This window comes from Passer domesticus, chromosome 4, assembly GCF_036417665.1.
Source record: "Passer domesticus isolate bPasDom1 chromosome 4, bPasDom1.hap1, whole genome shotgun sequence".
Lineage (NCBI taxonomy): Eukaryota > Metazoa > Chordata > Aves > Passeriformes > Passeridae > Passer > Passer domesticus.
Genome location: NC_087477.1, coordinates 81,466,623 through 81,489,024, shown reverse-complemented (window position 1 = coordinate 81,489,024; position 22,402 = coordinate 81,466,623). Strand labels below are relative to the sequence as shown.

Sequence of the window (22,402 nt, the reverse complement as noted above, 5' to 3'; positions counted from 1 at the left end):
GGGGGGGGTTGGCGTTTGCAGGTGTTTTTGTTGTTTTTTTTTTTAAATTTGGTTTTGTTTTGGTTTTTTTTTTGTGTAATCATGAACCCAAGCACCCCTGGATTACAACAATCTGAATTTTCACAGCTCTTTCTGCACTGTCTGTTGCATTCCTGGGACACAATGGGGGCACTTCATGTTTTAGGGATGAGAATCAATATGAATTTTTGGGCTTAATGATCTCAGAGGTCTTTCCCAAGCTGAACAATTCTATCAGCAATGGGCAGGGATAGGTGGAAAAGGGTCACTCTGACAGCCTGCTTTATATTCCCTCAATACACTCCCAAATCTGCCTTCTGTGCAATTTACAGCAGATCCTGATGGATTTCTGGTCCATGAACTTGCCAAGTTTCCCCTCAAACACTGAACATCAACTGCATCCCATGGCAGGGAGCTCTCTAGGTCACCAACAGCCTGAGGAAGAGGTTTCTTCATTTTCTCTCTTATTTTTACCTTCATCTTCTTCCCTTTTTCTGCTAAAAAACTGAAAAAAGGATACAGCTCCACATCTGTGTGTCATTTGGCTGTGTCTCTGTCCTGAAATGATACCCAAAAGCCACTGATGCTCCTGCAGATCCCCCTGGGAACGTCTGAGCAATTTGTCAGCACAGATTCATTTTTAAAAAACCCCGAAACTACCGAGGAAAAAGGCAGGGAATCCTCCTGGTGTCTGCACAGGCAGATCCCACGGCAGTCCCTGTCAGCAGCACAGGTGAGATGAACGGCGTGGGATTGCTCCCAGCTCAGAGAAATTAATGAGGATGCTGTGCCAGGCTGAGTTCTGTCCCAAATAGATGAAGTGCAAGCTTGGAACATGTGCCAAGCTCCTCTGGTGCTTGTTTCACAAGTGCTGCCCATTTTCCATGCACGCCTGAGGAATTCTGCTTCCCTGAGCTCAAGGAGGGATGAGAGGAAAGCTGAGGAGTGCAGAGAGCAGGTGGTGCTGCAGCCTTCTCCCCTGGCAAATCCTTGCACAAAGCACCAGGAATATTTGCCTGGGTTTAGGCCACAGATTCTGGGCTGGCTCAGCAGGGATGGACAGCCCCAAGTAGGAATTGCTGCATTCCTTTGGGAACATCAAGTCACAGAATGGTGGAGGTTGGAAAGAACCTCTAAAGGTCATCAAATCCGAGCATTAACCCAGCACAGAGTTCACAGAATTTACAGAATTCACAGGATTCACAGAATCCACAGAATTCACAGAATCTCAAGGTTGGAAGAGGCCTTCAAGATCATCCAGTCCAGCCCAGCCCCAACACCTCAACTCAACCCTGGCACCCAGTGCCACATCCAGGCTTTGTTAAACACACCCAGGGATGGTGACTGCACCACCTCCCTGGGCAGCCATTCCAGAACTTTATCACCCTTTTTATAAAAAACTTTTTCCTGATATCCAACCTGTATCTCCCTTGGTGCAGCTGGAGGCTGTGTGCTCTGGTTCTGTCAGTGCTGCTGGAGAAAGAGCCCAGCCCCAGCTGAGCACAGGCACCTTTCAGGGAACTGTAGAGTGATAAGGTCACCCCTGGGTCTCCTTTTCTCCAGGCTGAGCACCCCCAGCTCCCTCAGTTGTTCCTCACAGGGTTTGTGTTCCCAGCCCCTCCCCAGCACCCCCACGTTCACCATGGAGCCACCCAAACCTCACAGGAGCTCGTTCTCTCTCCTGCAAATCACTGACAAAGCTGCTTTCCCTTTCTCCCTGCTCCCACACCACCCTTCTCCACCCCTCTGCTTCCCAGGGCTGTGTCACTGGGGTGTCATTCCTACCTTCTCCCTGGGACACTGCTGCTGAAGAGGGAAAAATCCCAAAGAAGAGGTTGTTTTTTGGCTTTTTTTAATTGTTCCCCAGGAGCACTGGGAGGGAAGCAGTGAAAACCATACATGAGCAGGGTGAGGGCAGAAGGGCAAGGCCAGCAGCTTTTTGTCCCCAAAGGTGCAGCCAAACAACTCAACCCCACATTCTGGGGAGCCCCACCAAAACAGAAAGCTCAGGTGAGCAGAGAAAAAGTCACAAAGTCTGTACCTAAAGGGGCTAAAAGAGAGCTGCAGAGGGACTTTGGATGTGGGGGAATGAGGGCAGGGTTCGACTGGATATTGGGAATAAATTCTCCCCTGTGAGGCTGGGGAGGCCCTGGCACAGGTTACACAGAGAAGCTGTGGCTGTCACCACTCTGGAAGTGCCCAAGGCCAGGCTGGGCAGGGCTTGGAGCAATCTGGGATTGTGGAAGGTGTTCCTGCCCATGGCAGGGGTGGACTGGATGAGTTTTAAGGTCCCTTCCCACCCAAACCATTCTGTGACTCAGCTGTGATGATGATCCTCAGGCTGACTGGGGCAATGGAGAAAGGTTTTATTTCAATCACAGGGTGTTGGAGAAAAGCACGAGAGGGGCTGGAAATATCTCAGTAGAGACATCACAGATGGTTTTTTTCCATGCTTGCTTTCTGACTGGGTTTTCCTCTCCTGGAAAGACCATTTCTGATCACTGACACATCCAGCAGCTCCTGGGACTGGTCGTGAACAGGAGCAAAATGCAAAATGGTCTTTGGGGCAGGTCTCACCTCGTGTCCCCTGGGTTATTCAATCCTCACAGGGCAGCTCCCAGGTTTTGTTAGGTCTGGCCCTAAATGAGGAGTGTGCTGAGCTTTGGAGTCCTCCTCTCTCCCCATCCTCCAGTTCTCTGCATCTTCTGAGTGGAAACAACACAAAACTGAGAAACAGGGAGGAGCTGTCACCACCCCACTCCACGAGGCCAGCACAGAGAGGATGTTTTCCCACTTGAGGATGGTTTATCCAAGCTGCACACACACGCTCTCACACTCACACGCTCTCTCACACACAACACAACCGTTTTCTCACCAAGCCCTTGGGATTTTGGCACTCCCTCCCACTCTCCTGGTCGTGCACAGCCTCACTTCCCAGCTGAAGTAATTGCTGGAGGAGCTTCTTTGGAGGAGAGGTGGAGAAATCTGCTCAGTGTTTTGTTTGCAGCAGAGCTGCTGGCACTTTCCAGGGCTCCCAGGCTGGTTATGAGCAAATGGAAAACAGAAGGAAACCAAATTCATCCTCCCATCCATCCCTGCCCTGCCGTGTCCCTCGTGCTGCCAGCTTGTCCCGTGGCCATCTCCAGCTCTACATGAAAAGCCCTCCATCAAACCAAGAGCTTTGCAGCCTCTGCTTCCATTTCAAAGCCTCTTTTTTTTTCCTTTTGCTGAGGATCTGGAGGGAAGGGAGAAGTGTTCAAAGCCCAAAGTTGGTTCTGAAGTCCAAAGCTGGGTGAGCAAAAGGGGTTTGTTTTATATGACAGAGCCCAGGAACCTGTGAGGGCAACACCTCCCTGCAAATCAGGTCATTTATTTAGTGAGGGAAAAAAAGGTTCAGAGCATCAGGGCAGAAATCAAAGAGTATTTGAAGGAGGAGGGAAAGCCAAGCTCTGGCTTTGCCATTCCTGCCCTCCTGCTGGATCCCCACGGCCTGGTAGGCACTGAGGGAGACCAGGAAAATATTTCACTCTTTACACACCAATTCAAACCCTCAGAGCTGCCCTTTCCAGGGGGACTCAGGTCAGCTGCCACTCTAAACTCCAAATATTTTCCTAGCTGGCAAATGAAAAAAAACCTCCTTGTGTCTGTGCCTGGCTCTGAAGCCAACGTACACGGGATGATAAAGCCCCTGGCACACATCTTGCAGGAGCTAATTATAGAATTTGGAAGCCAATGTGATAATATTTTCTTTAGATGTGTGGTGCAGATGTAATTACTTCTCCGGAGATGCCAGCCGCAGATGACGCAGGATGCCCTTATGTAATCACCTTTATTATGCAGCTATGGAAATTTTCCCTCCCTGGCCCATCCCCTCGACTCCTTCTTCTGGTTCCTCACCCGTGGCTGGTTCAGAAGGTGATGGGTGAGGTCCACAGGCCAGCTGGGAGCACAGGGGCAGCTCCAGAGAAATGCCATTCCTGGGTTTCCCCATTCATTATCCCTCCGTGAAGGAGCAGGAGTTGATGGCAGGGCTGGGAAAAGGGAAAGGGAAAGGGAAAGGGAAAGGGAAAGGGAAAGGGAAAGGAAAAGGAAAAGGAAAAGGAAAAGGAAAAGGAAAAGGAAAAGGAAAAGGAAAAGGAAAAGGAAAAGGAAAAGGAAAAGGAAAAGGAAAAGGAGGAGGAGGAGGAGGAGGAGGAGGAGGAGGAGGAGGGGGAGGAAGAGGAGGAGGAGGAGGAGGAGGAGGAGGAGGAGGAGGAGAAGGAGAAGGAGAAGGAGAAGGAGAAGGAGAAGGAGAAGGAGAAGGAGAAGGAGAAGGAGAAGGAGAAGGAGAAGGAGAAGGAGAAGGAGAAGGAGAAGGAGAAGGAGAAGGAGAAGGAGAAGGAGAAGGAGAAGGAGAAGGAGAAGGAGAAGGAGAAGGCCCCTCTTCCTGGAAGGACATCACCTTGGAGCCAGGTTTCCCCCATCTCTGGCATCTCCTGTGGCTTGGACCAGGAGCCAACTGCTCCACCCTCCTACTGTGGAGGAGCACCCTCCCAAAAATGGGCTGGGGATGATGAGGATGCACGAAAACAGCAGAAAAAAGCTGGTTTGACCCTGCAGGGTGAAGGCTTGGTGGGTCACAAACGCTTGAGTTGCTCCAAAGGTTGCTCCAGAATGCAGGAGGATGTTCTATGTGATCCACAAAGTCATTCCTGACAGGGCAAAATCATAGCATGATCACAGCCAAAAATGCTTCCAACACAAAAGGGATTTTTGCCTGTGGATCCTTACGAAGATTTTCCTTTCTGCCTGTGGATCCTCTTTTGAGTTTTTCCATTTTGTCACTTCAAATTCTCTCTGTCACACTGCCTGCAGGCCACTGAGGTCCAAGCCATGGGTATCTCCAGGACAGAGGTGTCCCCCAAAATCAGTGCTGCTCAGGGGGCACACAATCCCCTGGCATGACCAGTAAAACCCTCCCTTGGCCATAAATATTCAGGAAAAAGGGTTGGTAAGCAGCTTGGAGGCATCACCCTGCAGAGGCAGCACATATTTTGGCTCTGTGCTCCCACCCTCTTCCATCCCTGGACAAACCTGGATCTTTCCTTGCTGTTTTTAAGGATTAATATGTGATGCAGAGGGGTGATTCCGAGTTCTGATGCCACCAAAGCTGCAAATCTGGGTTGTGAAGACTTTTCCTTCTTTTTTTCTCCACATGGCATCCAAGGCAGGGCATGGATTGAGGAGGAGGAGGAGCCTGGAGATGAACAAGGCTGAATCCCTCAGTGTCTGGGAAGCAGAGTTGGGAAATGGGGGAATTTGCCACACAGCCTAAAGGAAAGGAAGCCAGGGAGATGGCGGCTGGAGCAGAACTGGAGGCAAAATCATGATTCACCAACCAGGGAAACTGGTTTCCAGTCATGGGTCAGTGCCAGTGCCTGCAAAGGAATGTGTCCTCAGGGCAGGGAATGCCCACATTCCTCTGAGGACAAAGAGCCACGTGGAGCAGGACCTGGGGGATGTGTTTGTGGCACTCAGGTCATTCATTAACTGCAAATTCCAAATTCCCACAGTCCAGGGCCATCAGGTGGTCACATTCAGGTGGCATTTTAGCCAAATCCCTCCCTGTGCTCCGTGGGCTGTTCAGCTGTGTCCTTGGGCCTGGAAAGGGACTGACAACCTTGTGTCCTACCCAGAGAGGCCTGGGAGCCACCACAGGGGTGCTCCAGGCTTCCTGCTTGGTGTTCCACTGCCCCTCCAGAGGATCTTTCCAAGACCTGAGGATTCACATCCTTCTGCTGAGGCCACTCAGCCACCAATTCTTCCCCAGAGCAGAGGCTGGCCATGATGGAGATGAGATGGAGATGGAAATGGAGATTGGGGATGGATATGGAGCAGGAGATGGAGATGATGAAGATGGAGATGGAGATGATGGAGATGATGGAGATGGAGATGATGGAGATGATGGAGATTGAGATGGAGATGGTGGAGATTATGGAGATGGTGGAGATGATGGAGATGGAGATTGGAAATGGAGATTGGAGATGGAGATGGATGGAGATGGATATGGGGATAGATGGAGATGGAAATGGAGATTGGAGATGGAAATGGAGCAGAAGATTGGGATGATGGAGATGGAGATTGGAGATGGACGGGACAACCTGAGCACACACAACTTCATTCTGCACCTGTTCCTCCCTGGAAAACACCTCCCACCCTGAGCCAAGGGGGCTGTGACAAATCCCTAATTCCTGATATGGACAGAGAGGGCATTTCCAAGCAGGATCCTTGACCACCTGGTGATTTCAGTGCTAATCTGGCCCTCCTGGCTGCTAGCTGGTTTGCTCCAATTTATTTTTACTTGCCCTGATGCTTTGGGACTGTGAATGGGGCAGGGGGGGGGAATTTGTTTTCTTCATTCTGGATAATCACCCAAGGATGAATGAATCAATGAATGATACAGGTTGGAAGAGACCTTCAAGATCATGGAGTCCAACCCAGCCCCAACACCTCAACTAAACCCTGGCACCCAGTGCCACATCCAGGCTTTGTTAAACACACCCAGGGATGGTGACTGCACCACCTCCCCAGGCAGGTCATTCCAATATTTTATCACTCTTTCTCTGAAAAAATTCTTCCTAATATCCAATCTGATGCATAAAGAATGGTTTTAAATTTAAAGATGAGATTTAGACTAAATATTAGGAAGGAATTCTTCCCTGTGAGGGTGGTGAGGCCCTGGCACAGGATGCCCAGAGAAGCTGTGGCTGCCTCTGGATCCCTGGAAGTGTCCAAGGCCAGGCTGGAGGGGTTTTGGAGCACCCTGGGACAGTGGAAGATGTCTCTGCCCTTGGCAGGGGGTTGGAGCTGAATGATCTTTAAGGTCTCTTTCAAACCAAACCATTCTATGACTCTAAGATTCCACAATTCTCCGGCCTAGACATTATTTGGGAAACCTGAGAATTCACATCGTCCCCGCAGGCAGCTCAGACCCGACCCAAATCCTGTGGCCAGGACACCCAGCACACGCTTTGGGCCTTCAGCACCCACAGGTGGAGGTGCAGCAGCCTCTCCTGATTTCTGGGAAGAGCTGGCCCATGCACCAGGCTGTGGCTTGCCAGCACTGCGAGGCTTTGTCTGCTCTGTGCTGCTACAGGAGGAGACAGCTTATACCAGCAGGGATGGTTTTTTTCCAGAATAGGAAACCATCCCTCTGGATGACATAAACCAGAGTCTTTTGGCTTGTTCGTGCTGGCTCAAGCTGAGCAGGCAGATGTCATGGATTGGAGATGGAAAGTGTCCCCCACTGCAGCAGCCGGCATCAACCCAGATTTTTGGGGTCAACCCAGCCTCAGGACCCCCTGTGGCAGCTTGGAGAAGGTCCTCTCCCATCCCCAGCTCTGTGTGGGTATGAGGAGGTCTCACACAGGCTCAAATCATTCCATTTAATGAGCAGGAAAAGCCTCTGCCAGCATTTTCACTTCCAGAGCAGTGGGATGTCCCTGTGCTGGTGAGCCCCCAGGTGCAGAGAAGGTTTCTTTGATCACATAACCAGTTTGTTCTTGCACAAACAAACTCTGGGTGCCATTTCTGCTGGGAGCTCAGCCACAGAGCCTGCTCAGGCTGTGAAGGCTGCTGGGGATTTTATCAGCATTCCCAGCAGAAAGGTTGGATTTCCTGGCATGGTGTAGTCATGCTCCCCTACCAGCCCCATCCTGCACGTTTGGCCGTGGTCCCTGTGATCACTCAACAAACCAGGCAAGGCAGAATCTCTCCACAAACACAGGGAAGCCCTTGGGTGTTCCACACCCATTGGCTGTCACAGAAAACAGGGTATTTCCTCTGAAAACAGGGCTGGAAATCTCTGCGTTAACAACAGAGAGGAGGGAAGAGCTTCAAGCAGAGCCTGGCAAGGAGGTGCTGCAGGAATTCTGGTTTAGTGCCCAGCCTGGTGGGTGCCAAGCACCTACAGGCACAGTCAGTTCACAGCTGAGGTCTGAGCTGGGTTTCAGTTGTTGTGGTGCTGGTTGGGAAGCTCTGGAGGCCTCCAGCACAAATTCAGAACTGTCTTCATCAGCAGACCTTGGCATTGCCCAGCCAAGGCACTGAGACATCCTGGGATGGAGATGCCACTTCATTCATGACCTCAAAGTGTATTTAGGGTTTTTTTTTGCTTCTCAATTTGAAAATTATCTTCCCTCTAAATAAAGGAGTCTGGGTGAAGAGAGGAGGGAGGCTCTTGCTCACATTGGGATGTCTTGTACTGAAAAGCAGCTCCCCAGAGGTTTCCAGGAAGAAATCCCAGTGCAGGGAGCTGCTGTCTCTGCTCCCATCCCCATCTCCACCCCCACATCCAAGCTTTCCACCCCTGTTCCCTGGGGAATGGCCCAGCCCATGATGCTCCTCCAGACCTCACTGCAGCTGATGTTTTCCTCCTTGTCTGATCAGTGCAAAGAGCACTGAACCAATCCTGCAAAGTGCACTTGAGAGAGCTTGGGGATCTTGAAATTAAACAGCTCGGAGAGAATGGAAATCCCAGGGGGCTGCAAGGAAAAGGGAGAAGAAAACAGAAGGACAAGGGAACAAAGAGTTTGGACTTTAGAAGAGCAAGTTTTTCCTTTCTTCAAGAGGAAGAAGGCTTTGGGTGGATGTTCAAAGCCTGAGCCCAAGACAGAGCAAGGACATCGTGGCTGGGTAGGGAAAGTTTTTTAGGTGGGTGAACCCAACCCTGTAGTTCCAGGATGGAGGTCAGCTCAAGTGGTTGGATCTGGGTGACACAGTTTGACCATGGCCATCCAAAAAGGGCAGAGCAGAGCACAATAAACCCCACAAAGGGCTGAGACCAGGTCCTGGTGGCTTTGTCCCATGGGGACAGGGGAACACGGTGGCCTGGGTGCAGCTGGCTGTGCAGGAGCCCTGGCACAAAGGGGTGCTGGGTGAGAACTGGGGGTCTCCGTTGGCTCTCAGGGGTGATGGAGGGGCTCTGCTGGAGGTGGGCAGAGAGGTTCCTGGGTTAGAAACAGGAGTTGGGGGTTCAAAGGTTTATATCCCACCTGAGAGCACCAGGAGCACGGGTTATCCTGGATTTTCCAGCCTTCTCCAAAATCTCTGCTATCATGATTTATTCATCTGTTGGGAGTGCTAAAACATAACTCAGCTCTCACAGGGAGCATGAGCACAGCCTCCTGCAGCTGCAGTGTCAGGAAGCTGCCTGTCTCCTCTGAGACCTGGAACTGCTGCAGCTCCTGCTGGGCAGCCACAGGCTCCTGTGCTCGGGCAGCTTCCCCAAATCCCACTGCTGGGAAGGATCCACGTCCCAGCAGAGCTCCTCAGCCTGGTCCCTGCCAGAGCAGGGATGGAAAGGGCTCTCTGTCTGCGTGGCTGCTCCCAAGGTGCACACGCATCCCCACACCAGCCCATTTGTCAGAATTCTCTGCTTCTGCAGCTTAAGGGCAAAATTGCGAGCTCGAATCTCCACAGGAATGCATTGTGGTATAATTTACACCTTCCCCATGCACCCCAGCAGCGCGTTTTGCTCTGTTTCAAATGCACATTAACCCAAATTTGATTATTTTGGCATTATTGCTGTTTTACTGCTCTCACTGTTGTTTGCCCACCAACACCGGCCCCGTTTGCGAGGCCCCGACCGGCGACTCCTTTGATGCCCAGACATCCTGCCAACAGAAAACTCACTTGAGAAAATGTGTTTAAATAAGTGGCAGCATTGTGTGGCTTTATTTCCCTCCCTCCACGGCTGCGAATAATGCAGAGTAAGTGCTGAGGCTGGCTGGCCCCCGATGGGAAGGCTGATTGCTCTCCTGCCGCAGCGCTGGCAGCTGGGGAAGTGGGAAAAGGAGCTCTGGGCCATCCTGTGCCACCAGGGCTGTGCTCTGAGTGATGGAATGGAAAGAGGACAGCATCCACACCCAGCTTTTGGCCAGGTGGATGGAGCTTGGGCAGCCTGGGGTGCTGGGAGGTGTCCCTGCCCATGGCAGGGGGTGGAATTGGATGATCTTTAAGGTCCCTTCCAAACCAAACCCTTCTATGGATGCATCATCCCATTCATCTGCCCTTTTTTCAGAGCTCTTCACAGCCTTTCACTTCAGCCACACAGCTGGGAAGCATCCCCAGGAGGATGGGAAAGTTGAGAAGGGTCCCCTGATAGAAAGATCCCAAAATTAGTATTTGAGTGAAAATGAGCTGGTTTGATCCCTCCCCACTTGAAAAAAAAAAAAAAGCCCAATTTGTCAGACCCCAAAATTCCATTTGAAAAAAGCCCAGTCCCAAATCTCTATTTGTACCCAAAGAAGCCTCCCACACCCTAAAATCCCCTTTTGAAAAACAAACAGACAAAAAACAAAACACGCAGTCAGACCCCAAATCCCTATTTGAGGAAAACCCAGCTGCCAGACCCCAAAATCCCCCTTTAGCCAAAATAAAATAAGTTACCTGATCCCAAAAATCTTCATTTGATCAAAACCAAGCCATCAGACCCCAAAATTCCCTCTTTGAAAAGCAACCCAAACCCCAGCTGTCTGATCCTAAAACCCCTGTTTGAGCAAATTGAATCTCAAATTCCTCATTTGAGAAAACCAAGTTCTGAGAGTCTAAAATTCTTTATTTGAGAAGAAAGTATTAAAACAAAAGAACCCAACAGTCAGATCCCAAAATTCCAGTTAAGCAAAAAAAAAGCTGTCAGACCCTCAAAACTTTCTCTTTGCAAAACCAAGTTGTCAGACCCAACATTCCCATTTGAAGTAAAACAGTCTGACCCCAAATTCCCTGAGATAAAACAAGCCTCTGAACCCCAAATCCCTATTTGAGCAAACCCCAAAACCTCCCAAATCCACGTTTCTATTTGAGCAAACCCCAAAACCTTCCAAACCCACACATCCCTATTTGAGCAAACCCCAAAACCTTTGAAATCCACAAATCCTTATTTGAGCACACCCTAAAACCTCCCAAATCAATAAATCCCTATTTGAGCAAATCCCAAATCCACAAATCTCTATTTGAGCAAACCCCAAAACCTCCCAAACCCACAAATTCTTATTTGAGCAAACCCCAAAACCTTCCAAACCCACAAACTCCTATTTGAGCAAACCCCAAACCCTTTGAAATCCACAAATCCCTATTTGAGCACACCCCAAAACCTCCCAAATCAATAAATCCCTATTTGAGCTATCCACAAATCCCTATTTGAGCAAACCCCAAAACCTTTGAAATCCACATATCTCTATTTGAGCAACCCCCAAAACCTCCCAAATCAACAAATCCCTGTTTGAGCAACCCCCAAAACCTCCCAAATCAATAAATCCCTATTTGAGCAAACCCCAAATCCACAAGTCTCTATTTAAGCAAACCCCAAAACCTCCCAAATCCACAAACCCCTGTTTGAGCAACACCCAAAACTTCTGAAATCCACAAATCCCTACTTGAGCACACCCCAAAACCTCCCAAATCAATAAATCCCTATTTGAGCTATCCACAAATCCCTATTTGAGCAAACTCCAAATCCACAAATCTCTATTTGAGCACACCCCAAAACCTCCCAAATCAATAAATCCCTATTTGAGCAAACCCCAAAACTTCCCAAACCCACACATCCCTATTTGAGCACACCCCAAAACCTTTGAAATCCACAAATCCCTACTTGAGCACACCCCAAAACCTCCCAAATCAATAAATCCCTATTTGAGCAAACCCCAAATCCACAAATCTCTATTTGAGCAAACCCCAAAACCTTTGAAATCCACAAATCTCTATTTGAGCACACCCCAAAACCTTTGAAATCCATAAATCTCTATTTGAGCAAACCCCAAAACCTCCCAAACCCACAAACCCTTACTTTCACAGAAACAAGCCATCACGCCCCAAAACCCCCATCTCAAAACAGACAAAGCCAAACTCCGAATCCTTCTTTTGGAAATCCCGGCGTCTGACCCCAAACTTCCCATTCCTGCTAAAACAAGCCCCGAATTCCCTTTTGAGGCAGACGGAGCCATCCCAAAGCCCTGCCGGAGGCGGGCACAAAGGGTTAAAGCTGCTGCGGGCTCCGTGGCCAATCCCACCGAGCGAAGGGCAGCCCTTGGCCCCAGCCCAGCAGCAGGTTGCTCTCCTCAGGTATTATTTTGGACTTTTTCCCGGGATACCACGCAGGCAAACAATGAGTTTGGCGGTCGGCGGAGGATGGGGAGCTGCAGGATGCGCCCCTGGCTTGTCCAGGTAAATCCCGGGGTGGGGTGCCGGCTTTTTGTGGGATCTTTGCTTTCCTCTCCTTCCCCCTCCTGGCTGGGTGTCTTTGTTTGGGGCCGGGCAGGGAGCGAAGGGTTTGCGGTGGATTTAGGGCAGGGCTGAGCTGCTGGGACGCTTTGCAGCTCATTTTTTGGGGGGCACACCGGGCTGCGCTCCCCCCAGAGATGGGGTGGGTGGGGAAAACTGTGATTTTCCCCTCTATAAACCCCCCCTGCATCCAGCTGGGACCCCCGCAGCACCCAGACCCTGCATCCCGGCGGATTTTAGGGCATCGCTCCGGTCCAGCAGCGCTGGGGACAAGGCGCCCACCATGGGGGTTTGCTCCAAGCGTGGTGTCCGGGGAGGAGCGAGCGCTTCCCGGGCTGGCTCCGAGCCCAACAAACTCCTCGGGGCGAGTTAATGATAAATCACAGCCGGGCTGGTGGCGTGGGCGGCCGGTGGCAGCGGTCCCCTCCTTGTCCTTCTGCGGGGACAGAGGTTTGGGAGAAGTTTGGGGGTGGCAGGGCTCGGGGGACGGCTCCGTGGAGCCGCTCTGGGGGTGATGGCTCATCCCAAAAAGCAGGATTGGGTCCCCCACACTGCAATACCCCGTCGCAGGGGGGGCTGGTGACAAAGAGAGGGGTACTCCGGGTATTTGGGGCCGTGGAGCTGGGGATCACATTGGGATCGCTGAGATTTGGGGGGTGGGGATGTGTGAGGATGCTCAGGAAGCTGCTGGGGAGCCAGGAAAGGGATGTGGCTCTGTGCTGGGATGCTTCCAGTGGTGACCAGCAGCTTCCCCATATCCCCCGTGCTGGGGAGTCCCACGGGCTCAGCTGGCATCACCTCAATTCCAGCCACCTTTCCAAAAGAAATTCAGTGTATTAGTGCAGGGCTGAGCTGGTGGGACCCTTTCCAGTTTTTTTTTTAGGGATGGGAAGTACCTGCTGGGCTGGGTTTGCACCAGGGGGTCAGAGCAGAGGTGGGGTGCACGGAGATGGACTGTTCAGGGTGGGGAAATCTCACCCTGGATCCCACTGGCAGCCCCTTAACGAGGGGAAACTGAGGCACACAGGGCTGGGAGGACCCCAAGCAGTCCAGCCCATGGTATGGGGCATCCCAGACCCTCAGCCAGCACTGAGGCTGCTCCATCAAACTGCCCTTGCCCTGTACTGAGGGAATCCAGGGAGTTTTCCCTGTGCTTTCCTGAGCAGAGATTGCCATCAGGACCTCACTGGGGACAATGACACAGCTGGCCCTGGCTGTCTCCTGGGAGCAGCCAAAAGACCACGGATGAACCCTTCCTGATGGACACACAGGATTTGGGATGGCACTTTGGGCTGAGCTTGAAACCATCCTGTCCTGCTGCCCCTTGGGATGATGGGCATGAATAAATCATGGAAAATCCTTCCTGTCTGCCCTCAGGTGCCTCCTGCAGGATGCCAGCCTGGATCCAAAGCCGGGGCTCCGACAGCACATGGGGAAAAGGGGGAAAATCCCCCTGAGGATGAGGACTTTGGCCAGGGCAATGCTAGTGTGTAAAATATCCAGTGTGTAAAAAACTCCACGGCAGGATAATTCCTGGTGGAAAGGACCCCAGGAGCCCTCCAGGCCATCCTGCTGCTGGTGGACCCTGCCTGGTCCATTCAGGGCTTGAAAACCTCCGAGGATGAGACAAAAAAGCCTCCCTGGGACTGTACAAATGTACCTTGTCACACCTCCCTGTCACTTGCCAAGGTTTCTCTGGGGCTTTGCCCACCTTGCTGCAGCCTCCTGAATAATTCTGATTTCTTCCCTTACTGGAACAGCTCAAGACTGGCATGGCCTGCCAGGTGCTTGGCTTTTAATTCCACTCTGCCTTTCAGATCCAGAAAATCCTGTGGGTTAAAACTGGGATGAAACCCCCCAGAGATGAGGAGCTGGGATGGAGGAGGTGGGCTTGGGATAGGTGGAGCAGCTTGCTCAGGATGAGCAACAGCCATGCCCAGATTGATTCACTGATTATTTCACTGTCAGTAAAAGGTTTCCAGGAAGCTGTGGCAGGGTGTCCATTCCAGGAACACCCTCAGGGAGCTGAGAGGGAAGGAGGGACAAGCAGGAGGGCACAGATCCAAGGCTGTGTGCTCCACTGTGGCCGTGCTTCGCCACGATTCCCCCTCCTGCCACGTCCTGGGGGATGGGGACAGGGTGGCAGTGGACTGTGTCCCTTAAACACGGCGAGGAAAACTGATAGCAGAGTGGGAGGACTGGCCAGGGAAGGTGGAGCAGGCTGCTCTGTTCAGGGTTTGTCGGGAACAATGGGGCCTTTATTGGGGAAGAGAGGTGGCGAGGCTGGCAGGGACAGTTTGGTGCTCAGAGAGTTCCCTGGCCAGCTCGGGGACAGGGCACGGCGTGTGGGAGGGACAGCTGGGTAGCCAGTGTGCCCCTGGGCAGCTGTGGGGGCAGGAAACTGGGACACGGGGTGGGACAGGTTGGTACACACTGGCCAGCTGGGGGGATGGGGAAATGGGAATGGGGAATGGAAATGAGGAATGGGAATGGAAATGAGAAATGGGAAATAGAAATGGGGAAATGGGAATGGGAAATGGGAAATGGGGAATGGAAATGGGAAAATGGAAATGGGGAATGGGAATGAAAATGGAGAAGGGGAATGGGGAATGGGAATGGGAAATGGGATGGGACAGGTTTGTAACCAATGCATCCCTTGGCTAACTGGGGGGACAGGGAACTGGGACATGGGGTGGGACAGGTTGGCACACCCTGGCCAGCTGGGGGGATGGGGAAATGGGAATGGGAAATGGGGAATGGGAATAGGAAATGGGAAAATGGGAAATCGAAATGGGAAATGAGGAAATGGGAATGGGGAATGGAAATGGAAATGAGGAATGGGAATGGGAATGGGAATGGGAATGGGAATGGGAATGGGAATGGGAATGGGAATGGGAATGGGATGGGACAGGTTTGTAACCAATGCATCCCTTGGCCAACTGGGGGGACAGGGAAATAGGCTGGGACAGTCTGATACCCATCATGTCCTTTGGTCAGAAAGTGGAGCAAGGAACAGGGATATGGGATATGGGGTATGGGATATGGGGTATGGGATATGGGATATGGGATATGGGATATGGGATATGGGATATGGGATGGGACAGTCTGGTACCCATGATGTCATTTAGTCAGAAAGTGAAACAAGGAACAGGGATATGGGATATGGGATGGGACAGTCTGGTACCCATGATGTCATTTAGTCAGAAAGTGAAACAAGGAGCAGGGATATGGGATATGGAATATGGGATGTGGGATGTGGGATGGGACAGGTTGCTACCCAGAAAATCCCTTGGCCACAGCTGGAGGAAACTGGGACAGGCCAGTTTGGTACCAAACATCCTCTGGTGGTGCCACCGTGAGCCCCAGAGATGCTGGCATGACCCCTTGATGTGGGTCTGGATTCGTGGCCACCCTCCCAACCCCTCTGGCACCAGGAACTGCAGTGGGTGGGTTAAGAGTGAGCAGGTTCTGAGGACCCTGGGGACCCTCACAGCTGAGAGTGAGGAGCATCCCATGCTGGGGACATCCTGAGTCAAGTGCTGCCACCCACTCCAGACCAGAGGAGCTCTGGGGATGCAGGAATCTGTCCTGTCATCCTGCCAGGCTGGCCCTTGGCAGCTCAACAGAGCTCCCCCAAGAGCTGCCTGGGTCTTTTCATCTCATCTCTTTTGTTTCAGCCTTATTATGTAAATAGCCGATGCGGCCCCCATAATGAGAAAGTAGTTTCCCAGAATACAAAAGGCTGTAATTATCTCATTAGCAGGCGGAAAGGAAAAGGAAATGTTTCTAAGCCTGCTCACTTTTATTTCCCTCAGCAGCCCGGGGAAGAGCAGCCCCCAAAACCTGGACCTGCCTGCCCCTCATCCTGCCACCCCCTCTCTTCAGGAGAGAAAAGCAAAGTGTGATCCTCCTGGGATTGTACTGGGAGGGCTGAGGGCTTTGAGCTTGGAAATTTCCACTCATCCAGAGGATGCTGCAGGTCCCTGTGGAGACCCCTCAGTGCTCCCAGGGGTGGCTGGAAAGTGGGGAGGTCACAGAGGGACAGGGTGGTCCCACATTCCCAAACTGGATGTTCCCAGGCAGGACTGCCATGCTGGGCAGTCCAAGTCCAACCTCCCTGCTCCAGCAGGGTGCCCTAGGGCACGTTACTCAGGATTGTGTCCAAAAGTAATTCCAGCATAAAACCTTTGCACAGAAGGATGGAAAATGTGCAGATACACAGCAGCCTCACAGCCCAAGAGGTGTCTGAGGGTGGCTGCAAGAATCTGCCACTATTTGACCCTCCAGCCTGCCTTCCTGGGTTTGATTTTTAGCTCTGAATGGGGATAAAAACATCTGCAGTGCAGGGATGAATGGGGAAAGAGAGGTCTGTGACCTGGGGAAGGAGCAGGAGTTGTTCTTCTGAGTTCATTTGGCTTTTGGTTGTGGAAAAAGCTTGTGGTTGAAAAGCTGGAGATCTGCATGTTTTTGCAGACAGGTTCAAGTGTTCTCCTGCTGTATTCCAGTGGCAGAGGAAAACCTGGCAGCCACCAAGCCAGGATGGGGGGAAAGAGTAGGAGGAGGTGCAGAAAGGAGGCACAAGAGTTACTTGAGAGCTGGAAAAAATGCCTGTGAGAGACAAGAAAAGCTCATTCTGTTCTCCTCTACAGACTGAGCAACCTGAGCAGGGTGTAGGAGAACAGGAGGTGCCGTGGCTCTGGAGCCAGGTGGGAGGGGAGCTGTGCTGCCCCTGCCTCTTGAATCAACCCCAGTGGAGCAGCTCTCAGCCAGGTTTGGGACCAGCAGGGCCACAAGGAGGTGGCAAGTGACGGCCTGTGACACACAGGAGGCAGAGCAGTAGCTGAGTGGCCTTTTTGGAGGATGTGATGAGGGAGAGGGATGTGGCTGAAACCTGCAGCTGAAACTAAGAGGACAAGAGGGAACAGCATCTAAGCAGGAGAGGTTTAGACTGGATATTTGGGAAAATTTCTTCATGGAAAGGGTGTCCAGCCCTGGCACAGCTGCCCAGGGCAGTGCTGGAGTCCCCATTCCTGGAGGGATTTAAAATCCCTGTGGATGTGGCACTTGGGGACATGTCAGTGATGGCCTTGGCAGTGGTGTGGGAACAGTTAGACCCCACAGTCTTAGAGGATTTTTTCCAACCTGAATAATTCAGTGATTCTGTGATTCTACAAGTGCAAGCCTTGGCTTTCAGTGGTGGTTTTGCCCCAGGGCTTGTTAACACCTCACTGGCCACAGCTGGCTTTGCTCCCTGCAGGGTCTGTCTTCACTGCTAGCCCATTCCTGTCCCTCCCTTTCCACCTCACATCTCTTCCTGGATGAAGCTGAAATTATCACAGCTATTCTTCTTCCACCCTTTCCAACCTGTTCCACCACCCCGGGACACGTTGACTTTCTCTCCTCCAACCAAACCAACCCCTTGGCAGTGCTGCCAACAAACTGGCAGAGCCGAGCTGAGCTGAGCTGTAAACACAGCAAAAACAGCAGAGCAGAGCAGGGTTTATGGTGTCAGTAATTGCTCTGCCTCGTTAAAGCCCATGCAAACAAGCCTGACTAATGAAGGGCAGGGGCACACCTGTTACCACAGTTGGCAACAGGGGGAATTTTTGACCTTCAGGTGCCTTTGTTGCCCGTGCTGGCAGCACCACATGCCTGGCACGGGCACGTGTGCCAAGCCCTGCCTTGCTCTGGGGCTCTTTGCTGGAGCTCTGGGTGCCCAAGGGATGACTGATCCCCTTCTCCCGTGGCACGGTGCCCAGGTGTGTCTGTCTCCCCAAGGCCTTTGTTAGGAGAGTGTTAACAATTAACCTCCTCAGGCAGCAACGGAGCCAGGCCTCCATAATTTAATCTTAGTTAACCATTCAGCTGCTTATCTCAGAGCAATTTTTCTTCTTTCTAACTGGAAGGTATTCACTGAGTGGTTTGGGTGGAGCAGGTGCAAAGATGCAGTTGTTATTTTACAAATCACTGTATTTACAATAACATCTAGGAATGTCCTGGAGCTGCAGGCACGGCTGGAAACATTGGTAAGAGGTGGACGTGCAGTTTTCCTGGCATAGCTGGGGAAAAGGACATTTCACCCCAGATTTTCTGCGTCAGGCATCAGAATTTTGCCGTCTCCGAGGCGAGGATGCTGCAGGAAAGGCCAAGAGGCCACTGCAGGTGGATGGGATGGGGAGGAGTGTGTGGATTCCCAGTATCCCTGGTCAGAGAAGGTCACCCAGCCATGCTCGAGGGTGACTCTGCTTTCCTCCTAAAGGATGGGACTTGGGAATGAAATGCTGGTGAAGGCAAAACCTGGCTTCCCTCAGCCTCCCTGTGCTCATGGACAGGCTCAGCACCCTTGGGAATCACCAACAAAGTGTGTGAAAAGTTCACACATGAACTTTCAGTTCATGCTCCCATGGGAGGGAGGCAGTTCTCATGGAATCATGGAATAGTTTGGTTTGGAAGGGACCCTAAAGATTGTCCAGTTCCAACCCCCTGCCATGGGCAGGGACACCTTCCACTGTCCCAGGTTACTCCAAAGCCCATCCAACCTGGCCTTGGACACTTCCAGGGATCCAGGGGCAGCCACAGCTTCTCTGGGCACCCTGTGCCAGGGCCTGCCCCCTCTCAGTCAAGAATTTCTTCCCAATATCCCACATAACCCTGCCCTGTCAGCCTGAAGCCATTCCCTCTTGTCCTCTTGCCCCAGAGATGATGAGACTTAAGGAGGAGAAATGTCCTGGGGAAGTTTTTAGTCACACATTGCCCCAAACCTGGAAGGAGGAAAACAAAAAAGACTCTGCTGCTCTGTGCTGGAGTGTGGCAACATTATTCCTGTGCTCAAAATTTGATTTCACAGTTCGGCTGAGGAACAACCAGTGTAAAACCTGACTGGGAACTGGAGCTGGCCAGAAGATACAAACCCAAGGGTTGTTGTTCTCGGGAAAAAATGGCCCTTTTTGGCAAACAAAGCTGTACTGTCAGGGATCTCTTGGCACCTCTGGAATCTCCTTAATAACATATTTGTAACACTTGTCTTTATGCTCTGTTTATCAGATCCCGGGTTTGCAGTAAACATAAGCTAAGAACAAGGGGTTTTTTTCAGAATATTTTCTTGGATGATTCCCAGTTAAAAGAAAACGCTTCTTGTTGTGTTGGCCTTTTTTTTTTTTTTTTCTTTTCCCTTTTGGAAGGATCAAACTTTCCAGTGACCTCATCCTGCCCTCAGAGAGGCAATGTAAATGTGCAAATGTCACCGTGAAATTTACCCAGTGAGGGAAAAGTAACCTGGATTTCTCCCTGGCTGGCTGGGGAGCACTGCAAGGAGACAGTGCCATTTCCTTGTCTGGAGCTCAGACCTTCCAGCACATCCCTCCCGTGGTGCCTGGTGTCCCATAAAAAGATGTCACAGCCTATAAAGATTCCCAAAGTCACTGAAAAGCAGGTTATTCCTAAATTAGGAGGACAAAAACTCTTCCCTTGACTCATAAAATCCAAAGGCACCGTTGGTTGAGCGCGGCTGCAGGTGGGTGTTCTCCATCCTTCCCCATCACTCCACAGCCCAGCCAAGTCTCCAGGTGCTCAGCAAGCACCTGGAGTGACCCCTGGGCATTGTGCACTCGTGATCTGTCAGTGGTGATGTTCTTTGGGAAGTGTCTGTGGGGTGTGACGGGGTCAGGAGCCTTTGAGTGCTGCTCAGAGCACGTGTCCAAGTGTCACATGCCAGGTACGTGACCAGACCCTGCCACTCCTTGCTGCTGGCAGAGGTTTTGTCACTTATGACCAATAAACACTCGTGTTTTGGCTGTGGTGGATTCCCCCCCACGTGCTCATGTCATCCTCCTTTACTGCCTGGTCTTTAGACTTTCATCGGGGAATGACATGAGGTCATCTGCTGGGGACAGAGGTGCAAACTGCAGGGTGTCCTCAGCAGGGACCACAAAGTGCTCACTTAATGCTCTTTGATCATAAAATCCCAGAATGGGCTGGGTTAAAAGGGACCTTAAATCCCATCTCAACAGCTCTGTGTCCTCTCCCTCTGGCACAGCAGTTGCCACATCTGCCCCTCAGGCTGTACTTTGGTCAGGGCAGGGTGCTGGGAAAGGGGGAGGAGAAGCCTCCAGAAATGCAGTTTAATAAAAGCAAAGTTGAGCAGCACAGACCCTGCTTTAACCTTTTTAATTCTTTTTCCATTCCATTATTAGTGCAAATAGCAAGGCCCTGTGAGACACCACGTGGGAGCTGAGCTCCAGACCTCAGCCTGCTCTCCAGGGAAATAAACCCAGTTCTGCTTTACTCAGGGAGGGCTGAATGAACGTCCCTACCCCAAGGAGAGGGAGAACCCCACTGAAATGGGGATTTTCTCCATCTCCCCTTCCTGCTGGTCCTGCCTGACTGCTGCCTTTCTCCAAGGGGCATCACTGTTTTTATCCCATCCACAGGGAAACCTGCAGCTTCTGCTGCCCTTAAGTCCTGCTTTAGTCTCCATGCTGTCAGGATGGTTTATCCTGGAAAACCTGGAACTGAGGGTGCCTGAGACAAAAGAAAAGCATCAATTCTGTCCCATGGGGACCGAGTCAATGAACTCAGTAGGGCAGGTGGACAGTGGTCAGCTGAGTGGGCACAGCTGTCCACAAGCCACTGACTGACCTTGCTCCTCCAGGTTTGGGTCAATCACTCAAAATTTGCGATGCACCTTCTCCCTTCCTTCAGGTAATGAGATCCTTGGCTGGTACAGGTTCAAATTCTCCATCATTCAATGAGGCAACAAAAAAAAAAAAAAAGGTTGTTGTGGGACTTTTATTTCCTTAAATAAGATTTTACATTTTTGTGTAAAAGCTGATGAAGAGCATCTAGACAGCTGAGAATTGGTCCCAAGGACAACTGGTCCCAGGACAACAGTAGTGAATGACAACTTTTGAAACCACTATTTGAATGTTACCCATGTCCCATGGCCTAGTTTTGGCCAACCCAAGGCACAGCCTAAGTAAGAATCAAATGGAGAAGGGGAATAAAGATTTAAAAGAAAATTTAGGATGACACCTGCACAAAAGCATCTTTTTAAAAGCTCAAGTTCAGGCCAGCAACAATTCCACGAAAGAGATGGAAATTGTGTTGCTTAAACCCTGTGGTGTCATCCTAAGGGATGTGCTGGAGGGAGCACTTGTATGAGCCAGGATCAGGGATGGAGACCTTCCACCCCCGTGGGAACACAAACTTACTAAAACTGGGAAATGTGACAGAAATAATTCAGGCTTGGGCACAGCAGATGGTTGTGTCTCACCGATGCCTTGTGCCTACCAAAACCCACACAACTCGCTCCCCTGGGAAAACCACAACCCTTGGACTGAGAAGATTAGGAGCTCTTTTTGATAACAGCCGGTGGGATTTGGGGAATGCTGCTCCTCCAAGGGATCTGGGGCTCCCACAGCAGAGGAGAACCCCATCACTAGGACATGCGAAGGGCACGGCAGACAAAATCCATCTCTTTAACAACCCTTTTCCCCTCCTTGTCCCAGTGCCACTGAGCTGCGCCTCCACCTCACCCCTACGCTGCCATGGCCACGCTAGAGACGCTGCCCGTCCTCAGTGACCCAACCTACCCCAGCCCGGAGAACTTCCACGGCTTCTCCCCGCGGTATTCCCAGACCATCCCCCGGAGCGCCATGGGGAGCGTGGGCAGCGGCGTGGCCAACGAGCAGGAGTTCGCCATGAAGAGCGTGGGCACGCGGACGCAGAGCGGCGGCCGGCCGACGGAGGGGCCCCGCAACGGCTACTCCGTGGCGCGGGACATCTCCCACCGCTACTCGGGCGAGGAGAAGACCTACAAGTCGGAGAAAGTCTCCAACTCCCTCTACATCAACGGCGACGCGCGCAAGAGCGAGAAGGTGAAGGTGGACATCTGCGGGAACGTGACCGCCAACAACGAGAAGAACCTGCCGCCGCCGCCGCCCCAGTACCGAGAGCCCGGGAACCCACCAAAGATTTTGCCAATCTCCGGCAAGCTAGACCAGGTGAGGACCTCCTGGAGCAGCTGGGTGGCCACGGCGCTTCTCTGGAAGCACAGGCCAGGAGGCATTGGGCATCGGGGCGATCTTGATGGTCTCGTTTTTGCTTTTTTACGTTTTTATGTAGA

General features: G+C 51.6%; 1 protein-coding gene across 2 annotated transcripts in view; it reads left to right on the top strand.

Annotated features, from left to right (window-relative positions):
* LZTS3 (leucine zipper tumor suppressor family member 3) overlaps positions 1-22,402 on the top strand; it is a 47,428-nt gene that overhangs the window by 15,493 nt on the left and 9,533 nt on the right. Inside the window, exons 2-3 of one of the 2 annotated variants that reach the window (XM_064419064.1) lie at positions 12,157-12,222; positions 21,786-22,280. In XM_064419064.1, coding sequence (XP_064275134.1) covers positions 21,825-22,280 — 456 coding nt within the window. In that variant the 5' untranslated portion in view covers positions 12,157-12,222; positions 21,786-21,824. The remainder of the gene's footprint in view (positions 1-12,156; positions 12,223-21,785; positions 22,281-22,402) is intronic. The other variant, XM_064419063.1, reaches the window with a different exon arrangement.